Consider the following 12,748-nt stretch of genomic DNA (forward strand, 5'->3'; position numbering starts at 1 on the left):
ATCAAATTTAAACATTCTTCAAGCTTGTCAATATATAACCCAAAAATGGTATAAGAAATAGGGGGCACCCTTGTTTGACCCCAATATCACTCCTAAAACTTTTTGAAATGCTAATTGAGGTTCTAATTTTGACTTTAACATTCTCATAGAGTCTATGGACAATAGTTCTAAGATGCATAAGAATCCTAAGTTCTTCCATTTTGTACCAGATTAATGTAGTACATTCATTAAGAATGATATTTCTTATTTGTGACCTCACTTGACTTGAACAAAGACTACAAATTGGACGCAGCTAATTTGGCTCCAAAATAGCTCACTAACTTTCGTGTTATACACTTTTCCGGAAAAATGAAAGACGTAGCTAGTTCTACTAAGCATGACCAAGATCTGTAATTTTCAACTAACCTTTGTGTTATGTGAAAATCGTGACTTATTAAACCAGTTTAATCATAAACCTACAAATTATCATATTATCCAATTAAAAAAACTCTTAAATAAATATAATAACTTAAAATAAATAAAAGCAAAATAATTGTGAAATAAAATAAAATAATTATAATGAAATTAAAAAAAAGTCCTCCTCTAATTAATGTTTATATTGAACTTAAAATTTAAAACCTCTGATTTTTACCATATAACCAAACCTCTTTCAAACCCCGACTTCTAGAGAGAGAAGACCACCTAGCGAAGTCCTCTGCCATCAAACTTTAATTTAGCAACATTGAAATGTTAAAGATTTCTTATCAAGCAATCGCAGAGATGTCCAGTAATGGTATTTAAAGATTAAGAAAACTGCACTTATTTTGCTCCTAATAGACAACTGGTTTTAGGGAGTAAAAATGGCAGGAGCAGCACAAGCAGGAGGAACTGGAGCAGCAATTGGAGTGTCATCTTCACCAGCTACTGGAGGAGGAGGAAAAAGGGGAAGAGCAGCTGCGGCTGCGGCAGCAGCAGCCTCAGGAGCAGCAGGGGGAGGAATTGGAGGGGCTGCTAATGCCAATGCAAATGCTGCAGGAGGAGGAGGAGGAGCCAACGGGGAGAGTGGCTCTACTGGAACACCCCCGGTTCTATTGGGCCCAACTCTTCAGGTTCACAATTCCTTTGCAGGTTACAATCTCTCTTTTTCCTTCTATTTTTTTGAATTGCCGAATTTGGGACGTCACGGAGTTTCGGCCGACTAGGAACACATATCAAACGGAGTTACAGTCTCTCTTCTCTCTCTCGTTTTTTTAATTGGTGAATTTGGAACATTATCTAGGGTAACGCTGGTTAGGGATACATTCTCTCTCACTCTTTTAAATCTGTTAACTTACAACATTACTCAGTCCTGGGCCGATTAAGGAAACAAATGAAAGGGGGATTCAAGCTATCTCTTTCCTTTTTTCTTTCTACAGGTAAATATGGAACATTCCCAAGATTTCTGCCACTTAGAAATACTCTCTCTCTATCTATCTCTTTTTTTTTTTCTTTCTACAGGTAAATATGGAACATTCCCAAGATTTCTGCCACTTAGAAATACTCTCTTAGAAATACTCTCTCTCTCTCTCTCTCTCTCTCTCGGTAAATTTAGAACATTATCGTGCCTCAGGCCGATTAGAAATATAAGCTAGACATGGTAACAATCTTTATCATATCCTTTATTTAATTTGTAAAATTGCAACAGTCGTAGCCTTACGCGGAAGATGAACACAAATCAAACAGGGTGTTACGATCTTTGTTTTCTCTCCATTATAAAAATTGGACATCACGGAGCCTCGTTCAAGTATGGTCACAAAGCTAATAGAATTACAAACTTTCTCTTCTCTTGGTCTTTTATTTTTGCTCAAATTTGTAAATGTGTGACATCACCGAGCCTGGGTTTATTAGGGATACTGCCACAAATCAAGCAGGATTAAAAAATCTTTCATCTCACTTTCTTTTTTTAATAAAATTGGTAAACTTGTGACATAACGGAGTGTAGGCCAATTATGGGCACAAACCAAATAGGGTTATAAGCTCATTCTTCTTCTGTTATGCCAGAACGTGTCCTATAATTGTCACATAACAACTTTGGTAGAGTTTTGTAAATATGGTCATGCTAGAATTTTATCATTATTATTAGTCGTCAACCTTGTCAAAGTTTTGTGTAAGTGTGCGCTAAATTTTCCATTTTCCCTTGCATCGGAAACATAGTCCTTTGTTTATGAGCTCCTTTCTCTCACTGATAGAGGGGGATAAGGTTTTTGTTCATCATTTCTGTAAAAAGGTTTGGTATGAATGTTAGAAGGTTGATTCTTTGTATAGTATTTGTCCTTTGTAGGTGTGATGTCTAATTTTAGTGCCTTTTGGATTGTGTCCACAAGTGATGTAGGATCGTGGGTACTTACCATGCCTCAGTCAGTTTCTTTTAATCTTCCACAAATAAGTCTGTGAGTCTACTTTGAGAAACCTTGAGTACCATGACTGATAGTTTTTGGAATTCAGTGGCATAATCTTCTACGGTTCCATGTTTTAGTTGTGTTAGCTCTTTAAAGTACCGTTCAGGGTGCTTTTGATCAAATCTTGTGATAAGCCTTTGAGTAAATTCATCGTAAGTGGTTATGTGTTGGTGGCCTTGGGTAATAAGGTCATGATGCCACCAATCATGGTTTGTTCCCTCTAAGTGGAGTATGGCAAATTTTATGGCATCTTCCTTTATCATGGGACAAAGTGAAAGATAGGTGTCCGTCTTTTGGACCCATGAACATGCCGTAACCTTTGCGGATCCATCAAAATTGGGAAGGGTCATTTTACTTACCCTTTGTTTCAAATCTTTGTTGGGTTGTCCTCTTTCCCTACTAGGGGCATTTCATGTTTTAGCATCACAATAATAGCTAAAGGAGACATTTCTTCTAACTTTGGGATCTAGTCTTGAGTATGCTTCAGCAATTTCAGCAACATCGTTAATAGGTGGATTATTTTCTTCTTCCTCTACTGTGTACTCTCCCCTAGGTATGAAGGAAGGTCTTGTTGGCCTAGGGGCTGATACCCTTCAATGGTCAGAGTTAGCATCCCGCCCATTGGTTTGGTTGGGTCAGGGATTGTTGTTGTTCATATTTTGGATGGTTTGGAGAAGTAGTTGTGTCGTTCCCTCATTTTGCTCCATGAGAGCTTTAGTTGTTTGCTCCATGAAGGTCCTCGATTCATTTCCCATTTGTTCGCTCGTTGTGTTGTTTTGTGTAGGGTTATTGGTTGATGCTAGTTTCTTCCTTTCTCTTTCCAAGGCCCTTTTAGCTCTTTGGCTAAGTTGCATCAATTATCTTTCATCCCTCAAGCCGACAGGAATGAGGTTCTGATACCAATTGTAATGCCCCTTTTGGGATTACCTTGATTTCTTTATTTGCAAATAGTATTAACTTTTGAAACCCATTGGCTACAAATGGGTCTATAAAGTGAAGTACAAAGCTGATGGAACACTTGATAAATACAAAGCTCAATTGGTGGCTAAAGGCTTCTCACAGAAAGGAGTTGATTATGAGGAAACCTTTGCTCCCACAACAAAGATAGCACCATCAAACTAGTTCTAGTCATTGTAGCTTAGTCTGGCTGGAAAGTCCATTAGATGGACGTAAAGAGTGCCTTTCTATATGACGCAGCCTCAAGGTTTCAAGGTTGCAGGCAAAGAGCACTAGGTATGTGATGGGATGGGGTTTGGGATAGACTAGCCTAGTCTATGCTCCTGGATCCTTTCCTTGGATCACCTGGTGTTCTCTACACACCCTAGGGTCTCTAGGACTTCCCTTTGCTTGAGGAATCCCCTGACCATGCCCAATCCACCCACCAATGAGTTGCAAAACTGCTCCCAAAGTCTCACCTACTCATGAGACTCAAAACCCCCTTACTATGGCTAATAAGGGCTAATTTTGTTCCACACCTTCCAAGGTCTTAGCAAGGTTGTTTCAGATCTATTTCATGGTCTTTCCACCCATTCATGAGCCCCCAAGAGGTTTCAAGATTCTAACCCCTTACCAATTTCACAAATATGGGTTTTTGCCTTCAAATAGGGAGACAAAGGATTAGGACCAATTAGGCCTCCTAACCAGTCTTCTAGGGCTCCCTCTCATAAATGATGCACAAACAACCCAAACTCCCAAATAGGACTGCCATTCATTTGGCAAGGACTCAAGGAGTTTCTAGGTTTTAGGCCTCCAAGTGTCCGTACACTGTCCTGGGTGGATTTTAAGGGTTTTAAGGGTTTTTGTGAGGGTTTTTAGGGTCTGCCTGGGTCACAGTGAGTGTTTTGAGTTTTAGCCACCTTGTTTGGATTGGTGGAGGCTCCTCCTTCACACCAATGATGCTTCACTCACTCCTCTGCACTTCCTCCAAAGGATGCACTCTCCACTAATCAACCTTGCTCTCCAAGACCTCTGCACCAACAGCCATTCCTAACCGGGCAGTGTCTAGTCTTGCCTAGGAATGGGTCTTTGCTTGGCCTCCTTGCATTTTCAAGGGCTCTGCTTGCTTGGGACTATAGTACAGGGTCTTCACATCCATTCCCCATGGTTTCATGGTGGTTCCACAATGGGGAATGGAGTTAAGACTTCATTAGCTCAAACCGGTCCAAAACTAAACAGTAAGATTGTAACTTGCAAATTATTTACAAACACACTCAACCGGTAAACAAAAAGCTAATCTAATCATTCACAATGAAGATATATACACCAAAGAAGACATTCCACACAGGTTTGCTTGCAAATCAATCCATTAGTTTGCTCGGTAACTGCATTCAAACTGTTTGGTAACCCAAAAACAGTCACAGTCAATTCAGTTTGCTTGAGCCATACAATCTCTGACATCCAACCCTTTAACTTAGGGTTTGCAACATCTTATACTACCCATACCTTGGTCGGTGTGCCACATTTAGGGTTGTCCATGCCAACCTAAGGATTTTGACAACATGGTGGAAAAGTTGCTTGACAATTTTTAAAAGTTGTCATGCAACTTTTGCAACTTTTGAGCAACTTTCCCAATGTTGCTCTTCTTGACTCCTAGACCCACAATGGGCCAACCTAAAGACACCACCATGATATAAAGGACCCCTAAACACCTCCAGGACACACCTACCCTCCATTTACAAGAAAATCACAATCTTGACTCATGACCCCTAAGATCTCCTCTAGGACCCTACCTAGGACCTATGAGCACATGGCTCATTATTTTATGTACAATGGCTTCTAAAGAAGCATAACACCAACAAGACACAGAAAGAGAACGAGTCTGGAAGGGTGCTCCTGCACTAGTATGTAGATTGGTAAAGGCTCTTTATGGTCTAAAACAAGCCCCTAGGGCACGGTACATTAAAATTGATCAATACTTGGTTGAATAGGGCTTTTAGAGAAGTCCTTCGGATCCCAATTTGTATGTCAAGTGTGTTGGTAATGACACCATTTTTCTGGTCATCTATGTTGATAATATCATCATTACTAGTAGTGGAGAACACTTGCTTGAACAAATCAAACAGAATTTGTGTCAAGCATTTGATATGACAGATTTGGGACTTTTGCATTATTGTCTTGGTGTAGAGGTTTGGCAGATAGGTGGCAGCATTTTCATTTCTCAGTCGAAGTATGCTAGGAGTTTGTTGGAGAAGTTTAGGATGCAAAATTGCAAACCTTCATCTACACCTATGTAGAAAGGGTTGAAACTATCAGCCAAATCAGATTCACCCGTGGTGAATGAGTCAATATTCAAGCAACTAGTTGGTAGCCTTATCTACCTTACGACCACTAGACCTAATCTTTGTTATGCTATGAGCTACATATCTCGTTTCATGACAACCCCTAAAGTAGAATATTGGGTTGCAGCAAAGTGTGTCTTGAGATATGTGAAAGGGACATCCGAGTTTGACATTCTATATAATAGAAGTAAAGATCCTCGACTGATTGGTTTTATTGACTTAGATTGGGTAGGTTTTGTTGATGATGGGAAGTCTACTTCTGGGTATGTCTTCAGTCTTGGCTCAGGTGTAGTCACATGGACCAGTAAGAAGCAACAGACAGTAGCTCTTTTTTGATAGATGTAGAGTATCGGGGAACTGTTAAGGCACCATGTGAGGCAGTTTGGCTTCGAAGCATGCTTTCTAACATGAAAATGTCTCAAGTAGGGCCTTCTCCCTTGTACTGTGATAATTAAGTGGTGCTCAAACTTGCCAAGAATCTAGTCTTCCACGAGCGAACCAAACATGTAGAGCTTCATTGTCATTTTATTCACTAGCTTGTTGAAGATGGAACTTCGGTCTTGCAGTATGTTCCAATTGTGGACCAGAGTGCAGACATTCTCACCAAATCTTTGAGCTTGGATAAGTTTGTAAAATTTAGGGGGCAACTTGGTTTAGTTTATAGGATGACCATTAAGGGAGGGTATTAGAGTAATTAAATATTATTTAATGGTGATTTAGTATTAGTTAGTTTAGTTATTTGCTATTTCAGTCTTCTGCTTTTGATTGTTTTGTTTAGAAACATCGTAATGTAAATGCCTATATGTAATTCGTTTTACTTCATTAATGATTATGCATTTACCATTTCAATCTCGTGGCAAGGGGATGTTTCGTCCTCATCCCTAAGTCTTAGGGATGACATCATCTGTGAAATGGTTTTTTTCTCTAGGGGAAAAGAATATATATATATATATAGTTGGCTATGTTCCACACTCATGTTTATATGTATATACTATTGCCATATCGAGTCCATATCTTGACAGCTTATTTAAAAAATTACGGTTCAGCTATGGGCATGATTTTAGGTTAGATAATTTAACTTTATAGTCTTACTAAGTTTTGAATTATTTGACAAGATACTTTAATGCTATGTAATCAAGTTGCTAATGCTTTTTCTTTGAAATCATAAATTGGCTCATGTATCTTTTAAACTTTTTAAATATACTATGTAATTTAAGTCACGGTAGATTTGTTAATTCTAAGTTAGTACTAATAAGTAAGAACTTATTCATCAGGAGTAGGTCAAAGAAACAGGTCAATTGAATTAGGGATTTAGTCCCATCATCTATAAAAAATGGTATTGGCCAACAAGCAAATCTTATCACATGGAATTGATAATTTCATTCCATGACAACCTGGCACAGACATGAAATCATCTTGTCTTTGGCTGACACTAGAAATGTGAGGGTTCCAACACCTCAGTTTTGAACCCCTTGGAAATGAAAAAATGTGCATACATATTTGAAAATGTTGCGTGAAATTGTTTTGCACCAGAATGTGCACACATGAATCGATTTGATTTAGTGTTCCACGGGCATTGGGGATGGGGGGACATGGGGACGAGTTTTGGGGACAGGGGGACAAAGGGTCTAAGTTTGGGGACGGCGGGGGGACGGTGGCGGGGGGGTGGCGGGGTGGTGGTGCTGATATAGTTATACATATACATATACTTACAGTACTTGAAAAACTAATTTTGAAAATATGTATACCGGTATAATTGTATAAGAATTACATTCAAATGAAACTATAGGAAATTAGTAAAATTACAACATAGCAAAATTTGAAATACTAAATCTAAATACAGTGATTTCTTGAATGCTAATTGCTAAATAAAATTTGACAAATGAAATTGTCAAATTGGATATTTGTATTTCGAAAATATGAATATCTGATGTCATATGAGATATCACAAAGTCTATAAAGATGATTACATGATTCATCATTACAATGAGTAGCAAATATATATACTAATAGCAATAGCATTACAAAAGACAAAATGCCAAAATGTCAAAACTCAAAATGTAGTGAACGGAGGCCTCTAATCATCTGCAAACTCCTCATCACTGGAACTACTTGACTTTACAAGGTCAAGATTCCTCAAGCTCACCAACCAGCCTTGCATCTGAAGTGGTAGGATCATCCTCATCAATCTGCACCGGCTCCTCTGGCTCTACATCCCATCATGTCGCTGGACTCTCCTTGTACACAAGTGTCTTGCGGTCCATGAGATGCAAAGCACTGTGTACAACCACGAGCTTCTTTTCTCTCTTAGAGGTAAGTCTGTTTCTCTTAAGAGAGTGGATGAAGCTATATGCAGACCAGTTCCTCTCAGTAGTTGAAGAACTGAAAATTTGGCATAGTAGACGAATAGCTAGAGTGGTGGTCAAAGATTTCGGACCATGACAATTCCACCATAAAGGTGGGTCCTCCTGTGCCATAGTTTCTATATCCATCTGAATAGCCTCTAAGAGTGGCAAATCTTCCCCACTCAATGCGAATTATGCCAGCATCTCTAGAATCATACATCTTCTTTATGCACCTAAAGAAACCTGCCTTCACCTCATCATCTTGAATCGATGTCACTCTACCCGGTCTAGCCTTGTACGACTTAGGATTCAAGGCAAAGGCAGCCATATGCAAAGGAGTGTTCAAGTTGTCCCATCTATGCTAAATGATTGGCCGGATGCGCTCATTGTAGAATGCTAGAGTGGGGTCCTTCACTCGCACAACAACCTTCATTTGGTCAAGCATAGAGTCGATGCACTTATACACCTCTCCAAGGTTAGGTGCATCCCCATCCCTATATCTGATGACTTGGAATACTGGAGAAATGATGGAGACAATGTATTTCGCTTCAATCTAAAACACATCACTCTTCACTATCTGCTTCACCCTTCTCCCCTGCTCTGTCTTGGCCTCAACCCACCTATTCCACTCATTAGTCATAACCATGAGTTGCAATGCCTCTTGCAACTCAATCGTTCTCTCCAAGAGAATGAAATAGGATGCATATCTGGTCTCAATTGGTTTCAAGAACTCCTCCTTCGCGAAGGTCGTGAAGAGTGCATGTGAAGTATGGTGGTTGTAGATAAACATCTGCACATCTCTCGCATCGCTGACCACACCTCTAATCCAGTCAATCTTCCCCATGTCCTTGAGTGCATTGTTCATGACATACACACAACATGGGGTCCACCAAATATGTCTATAGGCTGCCTCAATGAGTTTCCCTACTACTCTATACACATGGGCTGCATTTGTCACTACTTGGACTACATTTTGTGGCCCAACCTCCTCAATAGCCTAAGGACTTGAAACTGAAAATCAACATCTTTGCGATGCTTTGTACAATCAATTGCTCTAAGGAAGCATGGGCCCTCTACACATGTGACCATGATGTTGATGAGTGGATGATGGCTAATGTCCATCCACCCATCCATAACTATGTTGCACCCAGATTGCACCCAACATGCCTTCATCTTCTCCATCAAAATATTGATCTTGGAATAGCTCTTATCCAAGATCGAGGTCCTCAATTTCGTCTCACTCGGTGGCACATATGATGGTCCTCCCTTCGCCACCATAGACATCACCTCCCTATAATAAGGAGACCGTGCAACATGAAATGGGATGTCATTGGCAAAGAAGAACCTGCCAATGAACTCATCTATCTCGTCTCTCAGCTGCACTTTAAACATATCAGCTATGGGATTACTTTGCAATGTTTGCAACTTGCGTTTCCCTGTCCCCCTAGCCTCTTGTGATTGGGGCATGGCACTAGAAATGGAAGTGGATGGAGATCCAAACATCATTCCTCTCGTACGTGAAGGATGAGGAGAAGTATGTGGTGCATGTTGGCTTTGCTAAAGGGCTGCCCTAGCAGACAAAGTAGTGGGGACTGAAATATTTGTGTCATCTGGAATGTCCCAAAGCTTGTTAAACTCAATTCTGTACTATATATTTTTAGCTTCCTTCAAAAACCTACAATGATCCACACCTTTTCCTGTCCAAAAAAGAAAGTGTGCATTCACCCTAGTGATGCTACCAAACCATTCAACCCCTCAAATGTTGCACTTCCACTTCCTTGTTCCCACACCTGAACGTGATGTGCCTTCTACTCTTGAAGCAAACTATTTGAGAGGAGATTTAGGATCATAAATCACCCTAGTGATGCTACCAAACCATTCAACCCCACTTGTTGCATTTCCACTTCCTTGTTCCCCCACCTGAACGTGATGTGCCTTCTACTCTTGAAGCAAACTATCTGAGAGGAGATTTAGGATCATAAGCACCCCTAGTATACCATGCCAACAACTCTGAAAGACAACCTGTACTAGCTGGTGCACTCGCCATGGAACTAGATTGGGCTCCAGGATCAGCCCCATGGTCACCCCCCTCATCCTTAGGTTCAAATTCTGAATCATGTTTACTATAAGAATGGATTTGCATCTCATCCTCACTCATGGCTTGGGAGCTCATTGTGAAAGTGACACTGCATTTCACAAAATAAAAATAAAAATAAAATCAGCCTAGTTTAACAAATTTGAAATTTCAATTTTGAAAACAAAATTTACAATTTATAATTTTATATTGTTTAAAAATTAAAATTAAAATAATAAAATTTGATGTTGAATCTTGAGGGCAAAATGATGAATGATTCATTCATCATTTTGCCCTCAAGATTCAACATCAAATTTGATTTTGAGATGAATAAGACAAAAAAAACAAGTTTAAACAAACAAAGAATTGAAAAATGAAAATCAGAAAATAAAACAAAAACAAGAAGAAAAACCCTACTTTGTGCTTGAAAAATCTCTCCAAAATGCAGTAGAATCCTCTTCCTCCTCTTCTTCTTGCTCCTATCACACTTGCAATCATTCTTTTCATTGCTTCAATCAGACTTCTACAAGTCTTTCCTCCTCTTTAGCTAGTTGGAAAAAAAATCAGTCTTTCAAAATGTGAGTGAAATCATTAAATATGATGGTTTTGTGTTGTTTTGGGGGAAGGGGTGGGGCCTACGTAAAATTAGGGTTACCCCCCAACCCCATTTTTAAAATTAGGGTTACCCCTCAAAAAACGCCTAGGTGTTTCCCAAGGAGACGTGGAGACGTCTTCCAAGGAGACTTGGGGACGTCTCCTTGGGAGATGCGGAGACGTTTCCCTATCTCCGGTGGAGCACTAGTGGCTGTGGCGGGAGACGTCACATCCTCGTTGCCCCATCCCGGAAACGTCCCCGTCTCCGAAACGCGGCCTAAAAGGGGGGAAGCACGTTTCCGTGGAACGCTGATTTGATTTTGCTAGGTCGTGGTATATATGGCCTAGGTAGAGTATTGTTTGGAGTGTAATGTCCCCATTTTGAAATAGGAATTAATAATAAATAATAATAGACATAAAATAATAAAAATATTATATACTATAATTAAAATCTAATTAAGTTAATGAATGGTCAGAAGGCATGGAATGAAGAGTTGTGACTCTCAAACATGAGATATAAGAGAGAGAAGAGATCATTTGAAAAGGGATAAGGAGGAGGAAAGAAAGGATTGAAGCATGGGAATCAAGGAAGGATTGATGGAGGAAGAAAGGAATGGGAAGTAGATAAGGCTGTGTATCTTTCAAAGGGAAAGAATTATGAAGGGTTGTACTATTTCAAAGGGTGCTAATTGTGAAAGGTTGTGTCTCTTGTCAAGGGCCAGGCATGATGAAGAGATGTGATCTTTCCCTCACATGGGAAGATATAAAGGGAAGATAGTTCATTTGAGGAAGAGATGGAAGGGAGATCAATTTGGAGAATAATATATTATTCTCAAATGTGGTGACTTAATTGTTATGAAAGGTGGTGCCTCAATTCCTATGAAAAGTGGCAACTTAATGGTTATGGAAGGTGGTTTCTCAATTCCTATGAAAGGTGGTGACTCTTCCACTAATAAAGCATGAAGGATAGATCATTTAAAGGGCAGGAAGAAAGAGGGAACCATTAAGAACATGGTTGGGTGAATCAATATAACAAACTTTTACTTTTTCAACTTAATATTATAAACATATTTCTTTATCCCAAAACATATTCATTGCATATTAACATTCACATTTGATCTAGTTATATGATCACAAGCTATATACATGGAAAGATATATATGTGGAAACCCTTACGGGAGAAAACCATGGCAAAATTGCTTTCTTATATACAAGAAACTATTTTACAAATTTGTAGGTATCAACCCACTAGAGGCACCAACCCTTCATTCTGTTTGTGAGACACTTTCACACTAGAGGCACCAACCCCTCATCCTAATTCACGAGCACTTGCCCACTAGAGGCACCAACCCCTCATTCAGATTTCCATCTTAGTAATGTTGCTTAATTAACAGAAGATGGATCCACAATTAACTACAAATATTCTCCACAAATCTGTTGTATTGTCTTCCAAAAATTTCCTATAATCTGATTACCAATCTTCTCAAAACTATGTTACCCCGAGTTTCCGGGACGGGGACGGCAGGGAACGGCGGGATGAGTTTCCGGGACAGCAAATTTTTTTGCCAATTTTGGGGACGGTGGGGGGACGGCAAAGGGGATGACTATATAAAATATAGGGAAAATTTAAAATATATAGTGAAATTTTAAATGTTCATATGAAAAATAGATAAAGCATGTGCATATACATTATATTCATATGAAAACATGGATAAAGCAAGTATATGTACATTATAGAACCTTAACATACCACATTTATGTTCAGAATTCATTGTCAATACTCAATATGCATTCATAATTGAAAATACATTGTCAATATGCCAACACTTGTTTGCATGTAGTTCATTGTTTATTTCTGGTTGAAGGATATTTTGATAGTCTTCTATTTCTATTATGACCTACAACCGCTTCTTTATGCACTACAAAGTTTTGGATGTTTGTGAAATTCTATACCAAGCTGTTATTCATATTTTTGAGTGCTTTTGGCTATGATTCAGACCTGTTTACCTTTCATAATTGTGAAAAGTCCAATATTGCAGA

General features: G+C 39.2%; 1 protein-coding gene across 1 annotated transcript in view; it reads left to right on the top strand.

Annotated features, from left to right (window-relative positions):
* Positions 1–644: 644 nt before the first annotated feature.
* Positions 645–12,748, top strand: part of LOC131069824 (armadillo repeat-containing protein LFR) — an 82,011-nt gene continuing 69,907 nt past the window's right edge. Inside the window, exon 1 of the mRNA XM_058005395.2 lies at positions 645–1,107. Within this exon, the coding sequence (XP_057861378.2) occupies positions 840–1,107 (268 nt within the window). The 5' untranslated portion in view covers positions 645–839. The remainder of the gene's footprint in view (positions 1,108–12,748) is intronic.

This window comes from Cryptomeria japonica, chromosome 6, assembly GCF_030272615.1.
Source record: "Cryptomeria japonica chromosome 6, Sugi_1.0, whole genome shotgun sequence".
Lineage (NCBI taxonomy): Eukaryota > Viridiplantae > Streptophyta > Pinopsida > Cupressales > Cupressaceae > Cryptomeria > Cryptomeria japonica.